Source organism: Acipenser ruthenus, chromosome 16 (genome assembly GCF_902713425.1).
Source record: "Acipenser ruthenus chromosome 16, fAciRut3.2 maternal haplotype, whole genome shotgun sequence".
NCBI classification, from domain to species: domain Eukaryota; kingdom Metazoa; phylum Chordata; class Actinopteri; order Acipenseriformes; family Acipenseridae; genus Acipenser; species Acipenser ruthenus.
In genome coordinates, this window is record NC_081204.1 from 6819482 (window position 1) to 6840847 (window position 21366).

General features: G+C 35.8%; 1 protein-coding gene across 1 annotated transcript in view; it reads right to left on the bottom strand.

The window, feature by feature from the left end:
• LOC117411893 (succinate--CoA ligase [GDP-forming] subunit beta, mitochondrial) overlaps positions 1 to 20809 on the bottom strand; it is an 80303-nt gene extending 59494 nt beyond the window's left edge. Inside the window, exons 1-2 of the mRNA XM_058988616.1 lie at positions 20677 to 20809; positions 5982 to 6123 (exon numbers count right to left, since the gene is read on the bottom strand). Of these exons, the coding sequence (XP_058844599.1) occupies positions 5982 to 6123; positions 20677 to 20757 (223 nt within the window). The 5' untranslated portion in view covers positions 20758 to 20809. The remainder of the gene's footprint in view (positions 1 to 5981; positions 6124 to 20676) is intronic.
• Positions 20810 to 21366: the final 557 nt, after the last annotated feature.

A 21366-nucleotide genomic window follows, 5' to 3' on the forward strand; every position in this document is an offset into this window, starting at 1 on the left:
AGAACAAATACTCGAGACAATATCTGTGCGGCTATTTCTCTATTACTCATGACTTTTTACAATAATAATAATAATAATAATAATAATAATAATAATAATAATAATAATAATAATAATAATAATAATAATGAACCCAGAGGATTAACTAATGAATGGCTGCATGTGTTACAGTTAGGGTTTATGTGTGCATCCTTTATGTGTGCCAGAATGCAGTTTTATAACAATAGCGCTGGCATACCAAATGGAGGGTTTCCTGTGCAGAAAACTCAATGCACTTACTATGAAGTTAAAGCAGGGCTGAGATAAACATTTTAGCAAGCTACCAGACATTTCATTAGGGTTTCTGTGCCATGCCTGGGTGACAGCTAGCTCAAGTTTATTCACTTTGGTTTCCTGCTACACAGTTAGAACATGCTTCCAAGCCCATCGCATACTGCATGTTTCAGAATCGAATTGCGGTGATGGCATGAAAGGAAAGTAATGGTCAAGAAAGAATCAGCATTTTGTATAGCTGAAGAAATCCAAAAGCAACCCAGAACGTTTGAGGATGAGCTCTGTCCTTATTAAATGTCTCATCAGCATTGGATAGTTGGCAACAAAGGGTAGAGAGAATACCTGCAAAAAACGTGGTTCAACTATCCCTGAAATCTATGTTATTTATATCCATGCCTGTTCTGTGCTCTCTCCTGACACTCTTCAACTGGCCTACAGAGCAATATGGGCTGCAAGCATGTAACCTGCCAACATGTTGTGACTTTCATCTGGAAACACATCACTGCTGTAGACAAGCACACTCCCTGTGAAACTGTTAACAGTGAAGCATCTGCTGCTTGAGTGTCTGGCTGGAGATGGGTCCACCATAACAATGTGTGCTTGAAACCCTGCATCAAGCAAACAGCAGCGTACTATGATCTGAATGTAGCAATTCTGGCCTGGAGTCATCAACCCTGGAGAACAAGGGTGTGCTTGATCCCTTACTGTGCCAGTCACTTGCAATCATTCGTTGAGCCTAGATTTGTCAAAAAATGACAAAATGTCTGGCTATCTGATTTACTGTCAGGTTTTTAACACTGCAGATGCTCTTATCCATTCCAGTCAGAGGCAGCTGCCCTACCTGTGACAAGCATATACACAGGTACAAAAATAAGAAAACCTAATGAGAAAAAGAAGGAAAGACTGTAATTAGGCTTATTTTATAACCAGTCTATTATAGTATTACACGGACATAAGAGAAATGATCCAAATTGCCTTGTAATATGCATACAAAGAAACGTTTCACCCAACAACATACACAAGTAACATAAATCATGAATACAAATGCTGCTCCGAATAAACAAAAATATTCCATGAATAAAAATAAAATCATAATATGTAACATGGCTATTACTCTACATACTAAAAGTAGGTAATAATGCAGAATAAAAAAAAAAAAACATAGTTCTTAACCATTAAGAGAAATGTTAGGTTTGCAGCCTAACCACCACCATGAACAAGTAATATATAATATAATACATCAGTATTCCAATTACTGTCAAGCACCTGAAATTAGATTTTGATTTGTTAGGCTCCTGACTGTAACTATTATTTATTTAAGTATATTTACAGAAATCATCTACAAGAAATCATCTATAGTCAGTTGTTTTACAATATAATTCCAAACACAGTCTTTCATTCACAGCCCCTTATGACCCATAAACTGCAAGAAACTATTATATTTAAGCACAGACTTCAGCAGTGATAAAACAGCCCTCAGATTACAAACTCGCTGCAGAAAAAGATCTTTGGTTTTCGACAAAGTGTGGTGAGGGCTGATTTTCTTTGGCTAAAACAGAACTCTATAAAAGTTACACTTAGCAGAGTCAATACAACTCATCAGGTAAGTGTGACAAATATATAGATTCCAACAGTTAATGACAGACAGCAATAACCTAGATTTACTAAGTCTTTAAACTGCTGAAACAATGCTGTCGTTAAAAGCCAAAGCTTTGAAATAATGCAAACATGAAGAGGATGCTCAAAAAATAAAAAGTTGAAAATAACAACATTGTATTATAAAAGGGATGATGGCACCACCATACTCATATGACAGTATGGATAGTAGAAATAATCACATGCTTAAACAAATGGGATTACTGGTTTTCAAGTAGTCTACAGAATTAGACCCTAACTGTACTAAGATGATGGAATGGAGACAGCACAACAGCATGATTGGGAGAAGAATGCTTACCATCATCACCACCACAAGAGACCAATTGAAAAACTGAATCGAATATAAAACTAAATATATAGATATGTAGGAAAAACAATCTAAAGCAGCACATGGCATTGAGTAAGACATCATACATAACAGACAACGCTGTAAGGACTACGAATGAAATCAGAGACAACCAAAACAAAATATGGTATAGAAAAGCTAACCTTTGTTTGCAGGACCAATATGCACCAAAAAGGCACTTTCATATCATTTTAAATGTAATACTTTCAGACATTCAGTATTTACAAACATGCAACACACAAGCAAAACTACAGTATAGCCTAAAGTGTTATTGTCATTCAAAAAGCATCACTATTTCCATGCTCTTTTTTATCCTTGAACTAGTTCTTTAAGTGAAAAAGGTCCAACAATAGGAAGATACAAGAACCATCCATCCACGCAAATGAAGAGGATGTTCTTCCATCAATTTAAAACAACATCAATGGTCTTTCTGTATCATTAGTTACACACAGGTGAACTAGAAAATTCAAGCTGCCTGTGTTCTTCTGAGACATCAGAGGACTTGGAGTTGAACTCATCTTGAGAGAATCATCCAATCCTAAAGGGGGAGTGTAAGCAACTTCACTAGAAATCAAAAAACAAATTACACTGCAGAAAGGAAGAAATGTCAGTATACATGTAAAGACAATTCAGTGAGACGAATATACATTTTTGTTTATCTACACTGTGCTTTAATTGATAACAAAAACTGTACATACTGTAAGGGTGTCATGACATGCTGTAAAATATAATGCATATGTTTCAAACATTATATTTAATGCAACGTGGGAGACATATTTCAGCCAAGCAAGACAATGAAATCATGTCCATGCCTTCTAGTTTTTCCCTATGCTCACCTCCCAGAATTACTCAATACTGCTTTTAAATTGCATCTCTAACACAATGGATTTGGCCTATAAAGTCTTAATGCTACAAGCAGTTTACCTGAAACATATAGACTGATAATGAAATGTTTATTTATTATTCTGCCTCTGCTTCTAAAATAAATATGCTTTAAAACAAATGTGTGGAGGCACAATGATATGATCAATTGCTTTATTTAATAAACTGTGGAAGAGCCACATTATCCCTGTTATTCATGTTCTCATTCAAGGCTTATTAACAAACATAAAAGATTACTTGCTTCAGAAATCTGACCCAAAAGTCAAATTTATTAGCATCTTAGCTACAAAAAGTGATTTAATTTAATTACATTTTTTTTATGTAGATAATACAATCAACATGATCAAATGTACAGGTTGCATACTTAAAAAGTGTTACAGAATAGATCATCAGACAAATCATCAGAATCAGATAGAATTTAGGGCACAGAGTTCATGCAGGTTCTGGTCTCTAAACTAACGGCCAGTTATCTACGTGTGTCTCTTTTTGACTATGATCCTGACAGCAAAAAACCCTTATCTATAATAATATGTCTCTTACAGTAGATTATCCTAAAATAAATCCCTATCCCCTCATGAAGAGGCTCATATTCACAGCTGATTTGTTATCAGTTGGTTTATGATGGTACTGCAATTTAACATGATGCTGTTTTTGACACTTTATGCATGATATCTCTCTAATAAGTACACAGGAGATTTAACTGTCATGCTCACAACAGAACACTGTATTTTGAATATTCATGCTACTGCAATGTGAACGAATTGATTAATTTCCCTCACTAATTGCTCTCCTGCAGCAATGGCAATACACACCTTAAAGACCCTTACCTCTCTTCTCTTAAACCAGACGTCCACTACTGAAATGTAAGAAAACTGTTGTTGTACAAAATGAGACTCTACACTGCCTCAAGCGCTGATATAATTTGGGTTTATGAGCATGGCTTGCCCTTTGACTTTGGTGTACATCAGAATTTGAAGTAAAGAGTTTAGGGATTTGTAAGCATAGATCTGGGAATATCAAAGGTAACTAATAAGGTGCAAACACTAAGAATTACAATTCACAGTAGATAAGATGGTAAATTTTTCCTGACAAAAGACCTTTGGTATACAGTAAGCTCAATGATAGGCAAATTTAAAAGGATTTATGATACTTTTAGAATACAAAGACAAATCTGCTGAAGGCTATGAACAATATTATTTAAACAGACAACGTGACCGTGAACATAAAACTGAAGAGACTTTTGCATTTCTGAGAAAGAAATGTTCTAATACTTACTTGAATCTGGATGGCTTTAGGGTTTTTACATTTAGAAACAAAGTTTTATATTAAATTCAGAAGCATATCTTTCCTAAAATTAGTTGATTTAACATTGAGACCAAATTTATTTCATCAAATGTTTGCAATCGGTAGACCCATTGTATCAAACACGATTCGACAGATGTGCATGTCAGACTGAAGCCTAAAAATGCCAAATACAGGATAAATCTGTTTTATGAGGTTTCAAAGTGTGGTGCAAATCCATCTAGATTTATTCAACAGATGCATCTGTCAACAGGTTTATGAGTTATACAAAGCAACCAAAAATCTTGCTATGGGTTTTATTCTAAGAGATTTTGAGCAAACAGAAAAAGGAATGTCATCATTTATATTCATTACTGAGGGCTGCATTGTCTAAAAATATATATTTCTCTATATATATTTGAGTAAAAATTGGGCAAAACACATATAGTATTGCAGTCTTTCACATACCACCAAACTTTTCATGCCTAATGACAAGAACAATGAAGTATTAGAGCCCCCGTTTTGTAATATCTGCTTTTCAGGTATAATGAAATTATGCAGCATATAATACTGCATTGTAGAATGTATACCCCGCCACCCCACCAGTTCAGTAAGCTTTTTAAATCCATGGACCACAAATTGACTACAAGGCTGTACACACAATACCTCTTACCTTTAAGTTTTAATGAATGGCTTTTTTAGTTCAGAGATACTGATATGTGGCTCTGGGAGTATGATGTGATCGACACACAGACCAGTTATTGCGATGGAACCCCTATGATGTAATGTATTTGCCTCTGGGAATGAGAGTGCTATAATGACTGGCCACTATGCAGTTTATGGTTAAAAATATCTAAATGCTTGCAAGGTAGTTTTTCCACAAATGTTGCATTCCCTCAGCATGAAATGCTTAATTAGATTTATTACAGCTACTGGTAAATAAAAAAAAAAGCGCATTAACCAAACCCCAAAGCTGCTTCCAATCAGGACATGGAAACAGCTTATTTTTATCTGCTTGTACTACTATGCTTATATTTAGAGTAGTGCAGACTAGCTGCATAATCAGATCCCTTAACACAGTTGATAAAGCCTTGCTTTAGACTTAGTGCTCTGCTAAAGTACTTGGCATGCTTGACAATAAGGAAAATCATTTAAAACCTTCAATTCTCCCTAGGCAGAATTAACCCATGCTTGGAATTTATTTAAGGATTGAGTGTGGAAAAATAACAAGTTGTGCTTTTATGATATTCAGCACTGTTGAGTATAGACATTTAAAAAAAATAACTGTTCAAGGTCCTGAACAGTAATATGTTGTACAAAACTGCCTTATTTTAATGATTTTTTTTTTAAGCAGTAGGCCTAATAGTTTTTAATAATGCAATCATATTCATTAAACCTACTTAATGTATCACACTGGCAATTCCCATTAGGAATTATTACTTCATGAAATTCATCAGGAATAACAATTGAGTTCATATGTATTTCTGCCACTTACTGTGTTAACAACATTTCCAATGCTTTACAAACACATCACAGGACTTACTCAATCTTTTAGCTGCTTCCAAGGCATCCGTGGCAGTATCAGCAACAAAGAACCTCTGGACCGCCACCCCACTGCTTTGCATCAGTTTCTTGCTCTGGTATTCCTGCAGGTTCAGCCATCGTTGGGGGTTTATCCGAACAGACTACAGAGGGGGAGAAAAGGCTATATTTCATATTCAACTTGTATGATGCAATGCAGGAAAGGAAAAACTTTTTTATTTTTTTTTATTTTTCAGCAACCACTTGATCAAGGTGCAACAGTCAGTACTTAATTGTACTAGCATTTTGTTTGCAGCGTTACAAATTGAATGAAACTCTTAACACAGTGATAACACTGCTTAAAACTGTTGGGTCATCAGGAGAGGCTACTGTAGGACCCAGCTAATATGTTTATTAACAACACATTCTGTCATCTTATTAGGCAGTGGCTTAGTAAGTTACTGGGCCCCTATTGCGCTCATCCCAAGAACATACTCTCATGCTATGTATCCCCCCCTGTCCCCCCCCTCTTTTTGAGACAAGAATTTCAGGAAAAAGCCTATAGGTCACACCGGTGTATAAGTCGCTCCCCCCTTTTTAGGACCCCCTAAAAATACCTAGTTAATAGACTTATACAAAGGTTTTTCAGTATATGTGTTTAAGGATAAGGTATTCACCATGGCTAAGGATATGATAAAATCATGGAGGTCACAAGCCCATGTATTTTGCCATTTGTTTCTACTTCCACTTAGTAAGTGAGGAGTACACGTCGTTTAATTGGCGGCACTGTAAAGTTATCAAAGAGGTTAGCAAATGTCAATTAAAGGCGAATACTAACACAGAACTAGAAAAAAAAGTGGAGAAATTACGTTCTAAGCAACGAGCAAAGCAAAATATCCCAAATAATTTCATGAAAGCAGAGCGAGCAGCTTTAAAGGAGAAACAAAACTTTTCAAATTAACCGAAGCCTTCTGTGCAGAATATACGTCTGCATAGCCTTGATAATGCAAAACCTAAAGGGAGGAGAGTTTATAGTTTTGAAGCATGAAACGCAGATTTGCAGCTCTTGCAGTAGTTGCCCTGCGGTGCTTAACAATACCTGTCAACAGTGTAGATGCAGAACGATCCCTCTAATCTTTTAACAAGGTGCTCGGGGATGACAGATGTCGCATCAAAAGTGAATTGTTAAGGTTAATCTTGTAATAACAAAACCACAGCTGTGTTTAACTTTAAATAGACATCAATGAAAAGGATATTGTTATGAAATCCAACCAGAACATTTACTTTAAAAATGTAACTTCCGTGTTCAGATTTTTTTTTTTTTTTTTTTTTTACCTCATACAAGGAATGCATGTTTTAATGAAAAGCTAAGCACATTCCTGTTACAGTTGTTTGAAAAGCTACTGTTAAAAATGTTTTCATAAAATACAAATCTAATGCTTACTTTTGACTAGGTCCATGTGTTAAAAGAAAATGCATTGAACATGTAACAAACATTAAATAGATGTTTGTTTAGCACAAATATTACAATATATCACATTCATATTATATATTTTTCAAGTTACAATCTTTGTACCATGATCATTCCGATTATCAGCAGTGAATGTGCCGTGATTTTGACATAGTTTTACTGTGACAAAATTTTATGCTTAATCACGGCTGCCTATGTGCAGAAGGATTTTATTATTTTATTGTCATTTTTTTTGTTTTTATAAATATGACATATACCTTCTTAAGCTTGAAGGGCAACAGGATTCTTATCTCCAGCCCTGTCAGTTTGCATGAGGTCTTCATGCAACACTCCCTACTGGCAGTGCAATGCAACCGAAAGGCATTCCCTGGAAAATGACAGAGACTCTAAGCTGATCATGTTAGGGTATTATGTTATGCACTGACAACATAACCTTACTCTAACTGCACAAGGTTAAGGGCTTCAAATGCATCTTTCATTTCTCAGGCGATTGTAGCTAAACACTAACCTTTGGTCATTCACACGCAATGGAGACTGGTTCTAGGATGCTATTGTGTGGTGAATTCTAATCAACCCATTAGAACCCACTGTTCTAAGATCGAAATACATTTTGGTAATGCATGAAGCTAATATGAAGAAATAGATGCATACAGTAGAAAACAGCTACAGTAGAGATCTATTAATAACTGTTGTTATGAGAAGCAATAAAATGAAGTTACTGCATGCTAACAGGCAACTGAAACAGAGAAATGACCTCATCCACTGTTCCCTTTGATGCTTGATGTGCAGTGCTCTATAGTGACATACAGTATTCATCGCTGCAGTGCATAGTTGTTTTCGTGCACATTTTATTCCATTAAATGTCCAGGGCTGATTAATATATAAAAAACAGAAGCTTTTGCATCCACAGATGGACATACAGCACGGCAAACCACTCTTTTGGAACCATATTAGTATTGCACATCAAATTGCATGCTGTACCAGTGTTGCAGACAAAAGACAAAGGGTTACTTTTTAAAATTCCAGTTAGAAAAACTTTGCACAGCAGCAGAACCATAGTACAGGTAAACATGTCCTTAGTACAATATGCAAGAATGCAGCACTGTTAGTAATGATTACAGACTTCATGGTATGTTTCTTTATTCAGATTCGTATCAACAAAAGAATGACAAAAACGGAGTAAAACTGTACAGTACTTGGCCTAAATAACGGACTGCCACAGGACTGTGTTTAATTAATTGTATTGGGTCATGTCCCATTGTTGTGTGTGTTATCCTCAGGCTGCTACAGAGAAATCCATTTTCATTTGGGACTCCCAAAAGCACAACATACTTTAGCCATATCTTATCTGCCAAACTGATTTAATTAACCAGCACAGCTAGATACTAAGACAAGATGTTAATAAAACAACCCTGGAAGCAACTGGAACAAGGTTGTCCTGTTTAACTGTTGTCAGTGAAGGTTGCAGTAGCTGTACATTGTTTACTGCTTCCAATGACCTTTATAGACATTCTGAATTCCCTAAACAATGCATACTGCAGGTGGTAACCCCATATGGCAAAACTCCAGAATTCTTAGAAACCTTTCATCAGAAACAGATACAGTGTTCATTATCGGGGTCAACCACAAATAAATAAATAAATGACACACACAAAATACAAAAAAAAAAAGTTTTTTTTAATGAAATTGCATAAGCTAGATTTGTACAAATACAGATGTATCCACCAATTGATGGCAAACTGTATAAAATGTATAGGAAATAGTAAAATGCCAATCATTAATGTTATTAAAATGAAGCAGCAAAACTTTTTTTTTTTTAAACAGAATAGCAAAATGAGGTGTATCATAAATCAAAAGTACTCTAGATTTTTTTTTTATACCACACAAAAATCTTTACACATTTTGAGTATCCTACAGTAGGTGGATTCACTGAAATAACTACTGTAACATTCTATTAAGCACAGGCATTGATTGTGTTATTTTGAGTATGAATGTCCTGCCAAGGCCAGATTGATGTCCGACATCCACCCCCAATAACACACAAGCAGAACAGCTTTTGAGAGAAAATAAATAAATAAAAAATTGAGAATAATCATCCCCGCAACTTTACTGGAGAGAGGCGCACCATAACAAAGCAGTCTTTGTTGCTTTGGATGAAAGTTTTCAAACTTGCCAGGCCATGTCTTTGTTGCACAGGTCAACTGATTGAAAGAAAGATGATTGAAAAAAAAAAAAAAACAACATCACCAGATCACTGATTAGCCATGCTTGTCTTTATTATTATTATTATTATTATTTATTTCTTAGCAGACACCCTTATCCAGGGCGACTTACAATTGTTACAAGATATCACATTATACATTATTTTACATTATACAGATATCACATTATTTTACATACAATTACCCATTTATACAGTTGGGTTTTTACTGGAGCAATCTAGGTAAAGTACCTTGCACAAGGGTACAACAGCAGTGTCTCCCACTGGGGATTGAACCCACAACCCTCCGGTCAAGAGTCCAGAGCCCTAACCACTACTCCACACTGCTGTCTTTAGAGATAATGTGTCCTTCTGATCATGATCACAATCTTCTCACCAAGGGATTCGTTCAGGATCACGTTGTGAGGATGCTTCCTTAGCCACCATTTCCGTAAGGCTTCAATCCAATCAAACACTTCAAACATGAGTCAGGTAGGCAGCTCAAGAAGGTGCATCACTGTGAGACAACAGCAAGATTGGTCTGATCTGCCTCATTCACACCAGAGGAGGTCAAGAATACTGCATTTTACAGCCTGCAGCAGCATGCTCTCTTTGGAGTGTCTTTTGTCCACTATGCTGTAAATGCAGGGACATTGCTGTTTTGGGTCTATATGGCCCCAAACCATTTAGGCAATTCATTATTAGTAGAAATAAATGTTTTCCTGTTTTATATGCGGTGTAACATTGTTGTGTACTTCAAATAAAATAACATAAATACATTTAAAAATTGTTGGTTTCATATTGCAATTTCTGAATTCAGCGTTTATGTTCACACACTTTATTGAAGAACCTTAATAGATAAAAACACAAAAAAAGTACCCAAAGTAACGTTCAGTAAAATTAAAAAAAAAAAAAAAAAAAAATAGAAAAGTTATGCAACACTGAACAACTATTTTCTTTACATTTTCTCCTGTGAAGACAGCAGCATGAAACTTCAACAAAGATTAAAATCTCAATGGATGAATTCTGAATCCTTGTCAGACCTGAAGTGCTTAACCTAAAAGTGATTAACCAGAAGCAGAATAATTAATTATTCACCCCAGAGCAAATGACATATTAGGGAATATTAAATGATTTTACCCTCTAGGCTTCTTTCAACTACAGCAAACCCTGTCTTTATTATAACTAGTGGCAAAAATCCTTAATCAAATTATCTTTTGATTAATGTTGCAATCTTATTTTTTTTTATATAACAAAAGATTGTATTTTTACTTGATCCTTGTGGACCTTTTTGCAATAATAATACGATAAGTTATTGTTTCAAGTCTGATTTGGATACAAAAGTGGAAAACAAAATCAATTATCTCCTGTTGTTTCCATTTATCTCTTTCAAACCCTACAACAGTCTATTATGAATCTTGCTTTTTCTTATGTAAAGACCTGATGCCACCCAGCTTTCATTATATAAAAAAAAAAAAAATCTATCTATCACTTGCTATTATGTCAAAATAAAATGAATTCCCTAAAGAGCGCAAGCAAGGACACAACCCAGATGGTTTTAAGGTAGCCTAGCAACGTGGCGTACCTATTTAACCTGACATTACAATCCTGTCTTACACAACCTGCCTGTTTGAAAATCAAAAGTCTGATGGTAATATTCAAGTCACTTACGACAGCGCAAACATCTGATTATTTAAACTTATTTTGAACCTTCAGTAATGTTACAAATATTAATTTGTTTGCATGTAATTACACATATTCTCTAAACCAGTTATTACATGGATGTCACACATAAAATAACTACATACAGTACAAACAAAATACAAGAACAAAAAAGCTTTGGTAATCTCAAGATTATTAAAACACATCAATTAAAAATAATAACTCATTTGAAAACTATTCATTACCATCAGCTTCCAGCTCTAGCAGTCCTTTATCAGACAGTAGATGCCGGCTGGAACTTAAAACCAATCTGCACACGTGCCGGCTTTTTCATTTTGACTTGCCTTAATGAAAGCTCAGTTCACAAATTGTGGACAGCAAATACTAAACCAAAACACAACTGGTCCCAATTTATTTCATTATCCACCAAAACTTACCAATCAATACTTTGCACCAGCGAAAGCAACCAGTCCCGTACTCGCAACTGCCGAATCAGCCAATCACAATCTGTCAGCTCGACTGGAGCACTACATCTTTCAACAACAACAAACCGAGACACGGCCGATTCAGAAATATTGCTTTTCAGCGGAAGGGTACCCGACATATCACTGCAAGTTCAAGGTAAATCTAGGTTTTAAAGTGTTGTTTTAAAGAAAATAAAAAGAAAATGTGTTTTCTAATAGCGTGCTAGTTGACTTTCGTTAGCGCCCTTGCCTTCGTTTCGGGACGCATAACTCCAGTCGCGGTCAACTACCACGCGGTAGAGCTGTCATCAACGGCCACTATCGAGCAAATCATGTTGAGGCATAAGTGTGTTAAAAAGTTGTTTAAGTTTAAAACTCAATGAAAGCCTTTCCTAGTGGGTAAAATATTATACCACTTTTTACAATCTTGTTGATACTTAACCTTGAAAAGTTTGGCAGTAATGATATAGATATTAGTACAGGTCAGAAACCAGCATGGTGGTCCCTCCCCTCCCCTCCTGACGACAGCGATATACTGTAACTAAATGTGTGGCTTTAAATACCTTAAGAATTAGAGTTTAATAACTAGGCTTTAAATCAGAGATCTGCACTCACCAGTATGTGGTCACCAGTGCTTTCTGAAAAAGCACAGCAGTTCCATGTCATCAAAGGCAAAGAGTTAGAGCAGAACATCTGTGAGAGTACCCTCTGCAGTCTTCCTCCAGGGAAATTCAACAACACAAGCCAGCAGGCTTTCAAATGCTTTTGACAAGTCCATGTGCCACAGGCCTGCAGTGCACATCCATTGGCAGGAAAAAAAATAAATATATTTCTACAATACATGACAGAATACTTTGTCTTTTTTCTAGTCAAGGATGCATAGTAACGTCACAAAATATATTACATCTGGGTTTTGGCTACAGTAGCAGTCTTCTTCATCTTAAAAATCCACCTCCGCCAAACTGTTTTCAGAGGAAGAATATGCAAACCCTGTCCGCATAACTAAAAGGAGGATATGCTTCACAAAATTCTACAAAAGATTAGGTTCATGGTGCCTTTTCCTTTCCATTCCTCATAATTGAGTATCATCTATAGGTTTAAAAGTCTGCTGTGGAACCTACTTTTCTTCTGTGAACTCCTTCCCCAGAACAACAGGGCTACATTACATTAGGAGGGAAGGAATATCCCAAATGGAGCAGAAAGCTTAATCAGTTAAGTTCAGGCCCTAGTGTTGGTAAATATTGGTCCTACAGGCACTTTCTGATGTGTATTTTTCTGGCTGGGAAAATGCAAGAAAGGGCACTGGGGGATGCAAATTACATTTACAAGCAGAAAATGTACAGTTAGCCTCCAGCTCTGCATTGATATTTTTAATATATGTGCCAGTAGAATGTTGGAGAACATGGACGTAATCACGGAATTCTGAGAAAAAAACTGAATTAGGCACCCAAGGACATTACCACAAAATCAGTTTAAACAAACAAAATATATATATATTTTAAAAATTACATTGAAATAGCACGGTGTTTGTATGACAAGAGGCTTCAAGAAACACACGTCATGGGAATGCATGAAAAAACTATGTTTGCACCTCTCAGCCACCATACACGACCGGGATTTTAACTGTAAAAAAGCACTGCCTCTCGTGCCACTTCACTTGCTAGCTACAGTTATCGTTTATGGGAAAACGACAACCTATAAGTTATTCTGAGCAGATAGTACTGTCATGACTACTGCAGAATGTAGTGTCTAGTTGCTGCATTTTTTCTCCAAATTTCTCATGGATATATTACTAAATGCCTTTTTATTAAATTAAAATAAATCAAAATATTTAGGCTTTTATTTACACTGTCATTAATTATTAATTAAAACATTACATCCATTTTGAAATGTTATAGTTCAGCTTGTGTTTCAATGTTCCTAGTTTGTTTTTATTACATTCGTACCCTTTTTTCTGAAAGCACTTTTATTAAAACGGTTTAGAAATGGGTTTTTTTGGTCATATTTTTCATGCATTTCAAGCTTCATCATTTCTGTCAATGTATCAAACACTTGTGGTTATAAAAAAAACTAACTAACTAACAAAGTACAGATTTTTAAAACCGAAAAATCCGAAATCAGGAAAAAATAAACCTGAAAATTAAAAAATATATAAATACGGATTTCATAGGGCCCTACTAATCCACCCTGGCATTTTTGTAACTTTCTGGAACGTTGAATAAAAAGAATACTGAATGAAGAGGTCTCTAAACCTCTCGTATTGCATGCTTATTTTTTTTTTTATTTGGTCAAAGAAGCTTGCCAAATATTTCTCTCTAGTTTGTATACAACGACAGTATACTGTAGTTGTACAGGAGTGGAAACAAGTTGACTGACTTTTTGGGGCCATTCCGAACATGCTAGTTAGCAAATTAGCCAAATGATTACAGTACCTTGATGATAATACATCTGTTTACTCTTTGCTGGTTGCATCCTTATTTAAAAATGAAAATAAATTGGCAAAGATTGATCACTTACCATTAATCAAGTTCTATTTTCAGCTGATTGGTTCAGAAGTTACAAAACCATTGCTTAAACTTAAATCCCCGATTCCTTATAAAAGGTACTACACAGAAGAACCAATGAAGCTATATCATTAAAATGCCTAAAGGACTGACCACTAACAGCTCACAGAGGCAGCTCAATTAAAACCTGAAAGAAAGCATACTTCAGCCATCAATACTAATCATCGATTAGCAAAGCGGCTTTTAAGAAAATCCATGCTACAGTACCTTCGCCCTCATTATAAAGTAAACCATTTCCCTAGCATATTCAAGAAGGACAATCTGCAAATTTCTATTGACCTGAACCTACTTTGTAAAGCAAATGCAGAGCTTATGAACTGCCAATCAGCAGTTTAAAAAATATTAATAACGCATTAGTTTTATGTAATAATAATATGCCATCTTAGCAGCTATAGAGTAGCTCTTGACCATTTGTGTTCAGTCAGCCTAATTAGTGATGAGTCAATGGAAGAGTGGTACACACTGATTTACATGAAATAAGACATTTTAAACTACAGGTATATGGGAAACCTAACCTAATTCACATGAAGATTTTGAAGTTACAAAACTAGCAAGAAACTACCTTATTTACAGTACAGTGTGCTGTGTTGATAATACAATAATACTGTACAATAGTTTGGGAATTTTAATATAAATATGTGTCAAGGTCAATTATAGCATTCGGCAGCCTGGAATCTGGTATGTATGTACAGGGTATTTGCTTTTTTGCATAAGTACATGTCACAATTTATTTTTTGTTATATATATATATATATATATATATATATATATATATATATATATATATATATATATATTTCACCTGCCATGTTTAAGGTTTTCCCTATAATGAACAAAGCAGGTCAAATGAAAGTCCTTAGCACAATTACAATGTCATTCTGCAGCTACAACATGTTCCAGTACATCTTCAGGTTGCAACACCATAGTGTAAAGTGAGATACGATTCATCTGCAGCAAACACTGTGGTTTGCAGTTTTATATATTCAGCCGATTTGCATCTTGGCAGGTCTAAAGAGACTTAATCCAGCAAAAACAGAAGACGAAGACAGAATGCAACTCTGTACTCATATGAATTTAGCAATTAGCATTGTTAATAAGATGCATCATTAGGTAACACTATTGCACGTGTCAGGTCTAAAGCAAGATAAGTGTGTGGAAGGGCTTACCGCAAATGTGTCACATCACTACAGGAAAATGGTAATTATTTTAAAGTTACAGTATAGTATATTTATTTGGTTTGTCTTGTTATTCTGGTTAAAATAACTTTAAAAGCAATTACTAAATAAAGTAAAATGGAAGGCATTAATAAAGACTTATAGTCAAAACCTGTGTCGTAGAATTGTACTAGTGTGAACAGATCAGCGCCACGGCCCAGGTGTTAACGGCAGGGAGAGAGACTTAGGTTTAGGTTTAGCATTATGCTTAGGTTTAGCACTATGACACATTTTTTATAAACAAAACACAGGAACAAATGAAAAGGCACAAGGGTCAAAACAAACACTTTAACAAAACCCCCAAAACTGTTCAGGCTGGGCAGAAACAAATTGTCAGGGCTTCTCTCCACACTAAGGAGGACAAACCGAGCCTTATCTAGCATGTGGCTGAGGGGTTGATTGATCATTAATCATTCAATCAACACCACCCAGCCACATGCTCACATTGAGTTGGCAGGGATGGGTTTTAACCCCATCCCTGCCAAACTTAAATAAATAATGAAAACTTTTTTTTTTTAAACCCCCACCAAAACACACTTGCTTACAGGGCAGGCCTCAACCCTGCCACCAGATGTTAACAAGCTAATGTGTACATTTCCTGTACAATTTCCTGTAGCATCTAGCACAGTTTATTGAATAAGTATGTAAACCATTCATTAAATCAGACTTTGAAAATACATTTTTTAAATAACTCATGAGTTTAAGCTTGGTGAATAGGGCCATTAATAGGAAACAGCCAACATCTTTGTACAGTAGCTTCCTATTATCAACATGAATGATTAAACTAAAGGTAATAAGGGCTGAATTATTTTTTGTATTATTATTATTAGGGGAGGGCAAGAGCATATAACACTACAATTCCTGTTTCTTAAATTAACTATCCATTTTGCAATACTGTATTTCATTGATTTCTGTAGTTGAGCCCTAAAATTATATATTCATTACAAATACCTCTCTTCAGAGACTAGAATATTGTTCTTCTACCCTTTATCATATCAGTATCAAGCAAATTGTTGAGATACCTTTACCCCACATCACCCATGATTATAATAAATAAAGTGCTCTCTCATCTGTTAGAATGAAAGATTAAAGCAGACAGGCTGTGTCAATGTTCATGGCTTTTACATTTTTTATGTAACCTTATTAAATATTTTGTGATCGCTCAATGTTACACTAAAAGTTTAATCACACTTGAAACAATTCTCTACAGTAAATATGTAAAAATCTAAGAAAGAAATACTGTACAATCAGTCAGGCAAACAGACATCCCCGATGGCACAAATGTTCCTCAGGCAAGTACACGTGACCACCTGCACTATATGTTTATATTGCCATGCATAAAATACCAGCTTGAGTTAATTTCATGCATTTTACAGGAACTAATTGTATTTCCCCCAAATCTGCTAAGTTTCTTCCTTGGCTACCTCCCAAAAATGAAACAACAATCTTGAATAAGGGTGTCAACAGTAGGGTGTATATATGATAGCCAAGACCTTAACCACACAAGGCCATTCTTCAGCCAAAACCAAAGAAGTACAAATAAATACGAAATATCAACCTTACTGTAGGTGAGTGGTCTTGCTGGCAATTTCTATTAGTATAATGTACACTGCATGGTAATCTTTATTAAAGAAAGCAGCTGACAGGAAGAACACGTAATCTAAAATGTATCCTTTTTAATATTTGATAGCAGCTGGCAATGTTTAATAGCTCAGCAGTTCCTATACATCCTGCATAGCATGATTGCACTTAAAACGTATTTCCCACTGTGTGTATGTTGAATGCAATTTATTTTTTATATTTAATATTTCACAATGGTGCTCAGTTTTACTAGTGTTCTTAAGCCATAAGCCTTTTTTTCCCTCTTTGTACAGCAGTTCATTAGTACAGTTTTTAACATTTATTGGCAACGGATGTTGCCAGGCCACTGAACCCTGCGGCAAGGCCCATTTTGGACAGTTTCTGCTTACAGTAGCCACATCACACGCATGACCAGTCAGGGTAGCTGGAGCACGATTAACTATGTCAAGAAGATTTTCTTCCTAGCCCACATCAATCAAAAGGCTAATGTGGCATTCTCTGTGGGCCACCTGCCAAGATCAGCAACTCTAAACAATCAGGATTCAAATAAGTCACCTCCTGATTGCAGGACACCCTCCACTCCATCTGCATTTACCTGATGATGTATACAGTACAGCACTGTCCCAGGGCAGGCACCCTGCACACGAAGAGGGGTTTTTGTGTAAATGTATATTATTGTAAATAGTGTGTATTTATTGTAATAAAGTAATAAGTACCTGATGCTCATGGGAGAGCCTGCCAGGTGTAATTACCAGGTGTGGAATGTAAATCAGCAGGTAGGTGTATTCTAGCGGGGCGCTACGTATAAAAAGGTTTCATTTATTCACCTTAAAGCTGGATAACGAAGAGTGAGTAATAGAATATCATTGAGTTCACCTGTTTACATGCAGTCCTTGCAAAAATTGCAACAGCATGCAAGTGTATGTTTTAATTGCACTTGCATGAGAGTTACACATTGTGTTCCATATACAATGGCATGCTGTCTGCATGGAAGCTCCAAACACTTTTCTTCCAGTTTAATGCAATGGCCTTTTCAATCCAAATCTCACCACTAAGTATCTGCCACAACATCCTGGCAGCAAAGATTTAAGAATCCCAGTGCTGCAAAATGACATTCAAGCTTTTTTTTTCAAGCTGCCAAATGTTACATGGGTTCATTAAGATCAGTCTTAGTCCATTTCACATAGGCACTTATTCAGAGGAGGTGTACAGTAGAAAGTTACATTTAGAAAATATGATGAAATGGTCTTTCAACAAAGATACAAAAACAGTCGTATTACTTTTTCCCATAAGCACAATTTAGAAGAGCAATACATTAAACAACCTTTGTATTTAACAATTTAATCAGAAGTTGCAAAGAGATTCAAATCTATTTTACAGGAGACGTGGCTGGCATTTGTGTAAATGTAGTTGAAATTAACCCTTTGTAATGTCATCAATAGTCAACTGCAACACTTTCCTTTCTCTTTCTCATTGACACAAAACACAATACAAAAGCATTAATGAAATTACCCCACCTTTCCCTTTTGATCATTCATGATTTAGAAACCCTCCAAATAAACACGTCAGTCAGTTTGACAGCCAAGCCTGAAGTGCAGACTTCTCATGACTTATTGATGCAAAGTATTGGCACAGCAATGCAATACTTTCATCAGCCACCTACATTACAGTATTTATTTGATTCACAACAATTAACTGAACCTATTAACAGAAAATCCATAAACATAAATAGCCACAGCTACCAGACAATGCTTCACTTCTTCAAAACCAAGTCATCTATTCAGGGTCAGTCAAGACCAAACAATATGTAGTGTCTGCCTCTGCACAATGGTCTAATCCAGGCAAGTAAAAGACCCATGAAATCAATCAGATTTCAAAAATCACACATCTTCCATGCTTTGTTCACTCCTGTCATGCTGCTGGCAATTTCATTAACACTACTACAGTGGGCAGACCAACATTTGCCAGACCACTGAATTCAGTCATGACAATAATCAATTATTAAGCAATCAATTCCTCCTCACATCCCCCAGACTGCAAGTCTCATAAACCAGAGAAAGTCAACCAGCCCTAAGCCCGGTACACACTGCCCGACGCGAACAATTGCAACACGCATCGGGCAGTGTATTATGCTTTGCGATTTTACAGGATAGGTCGGTCGATTTCAGTCTGCTCACAAAGTTTAAACATTGCATCAGCTAGTGTCTTAGGCGCTGATCACATTGGGCAGTGTGTACCGGGCTTCAGAGTAGGTTTAGGATTTACACATAGCAGTAAAATCCATATGTGTTTCTATGGTCCCACGGTCTGATTTTATTGGAGAATTTGACAATTCTGGAAAATCAGCTTGAAATCCATCAACCACCTACCTGTGGGAATCCTGAGATTGACCCTAAACAACAGTGATCGATGATCAAATCTACCCTGACTGGAGTACACGAGTCAAGAAGGTGCTATAAAGTTTAAATGTTTGTATATTAATGTATTATTTGTTTTTAGTGAGGTATCTGTGAAAAATAAGTAGCATGTTAGCTAAAGTAAAAACAAACACACGACCATTAGGATATTTTAATACATAAGACACAGGTGTACTTTAAAATGTTGTTACAAAATAAACAAGGCTTACAGTCATAGAACGTGTGTGTGTGTGTACTAAAAAAAAAAAATGTAAAAACTCTTCAATAGCAGTACTAACCTTTACTCTCTTACTTCAGCAGTGCAGTTACAGGTTGTCAGCAAATTATTAACTAACAAGACAAGTACATAATGCAGGGCTTTCGTAAGGGGCAAAGGTTTGCAAAAATATGCTGTGCATAAAAAATGATGTGTTGTATATAACTTTCTTTTTCTAGGTAACATAAAAATATACATTATATAAGGTTACAATTTAACAGTTAACACCATGTGTAGGTGTATTATTTTACAGCTACTGCTATGCACAATACAAATAAAGATTCATTTACCTAGGATTCCATTACAAGTTACAAAATCATGGTGACATGTTTCGATTGCAAACTTATAAAACTATTACCTTATATTACTATATACCAATATGATATAACTAACTGATTAATAGTGTAAAATGTGTTATCTAGTTGTTCATGTTACATGAATAATCCAGTAACTATATTACACAACTAGCGCAAAGGTCACCCATGCAAAAAGCAGTAGGCTAAGTATGTGCTTACTATAGTATAGGTTGTATTGACACCCAAAACCGATTGACTAACATTTTAAACTATGACACATTATCGTGTTATTAAGGAGGACAGATGTCAAGGGCAGACATTAGCTTATACTACGCTCCTGTGAAACGTGTTTTAGGCTGCAGCAATAAATACGTAAAATACAACTATCAGATACATGTTTCAATCAAATTCATACATAACACTTCAAATTGTTTAGCTATAAAAAAAAATGTCACAGGCGAAAAATCCTACTTTCTCAATGTTGTATTCTGCAACGTACTGTGGATTTGCATGACAGTGCAATTAAATGATGACAGCTCGCTTTCATAATATGCATGCAACTCTTGGCTTGGAGTTGGTTTAGTGTCAGTACCTTGCTTTTGTCGAGGAGCACGTATCTAGCTGCCGCTCCACGAAGACTTTTCCCTGCTTGAGCTGCCATGGACGCCGCCATCTTGAACCGGAAGTATGAACTGAAATTAACATGTGAACAGCAGTTGACTTTATCAACTCTGCGCGGATAGAGGCGGGGATAGTGTGAGAGAAGGAGTTTGAACATCTTTAGCATACATTTACTTTCCGAAGTGGAGGTTAGCAACCAAAAAGTTCTGTCATGTGCCTCAGGTGTCCAGACTGCAAACAAAAAGCAATACATACTATAGCCACTGTAGTTATAAAGCTGGGGGTGTTTATGTACACGGACAGTGTTAACAGTACAAATGGTAAATCATTTTTGGGGAAAATGTTAGTTTTTTAATTAAAAAAAAATGTTGCTCTAATAACAAAGAGTGTAGTTATTTATAAATTTATATATGGGAAGAATACATGGATTTAAAGATTAAGCTATTACAGGGTATGGTTTTTAATCCAGTTATGAACATTTCTGTAATCTGCTCAAATTAAAACTACACATGTTCTGCTTGCTGCAAGAAAAGCAATTTTTCAGCGGGTTCCATAGATGGAACACATTGCAATACAATGAGACAAACTGTTGAAGTCAACAGTGGGAACCCTAAAAGATGTAGTTATTCATCTCTGCATCTGCACAGGCAGCACATGAAAG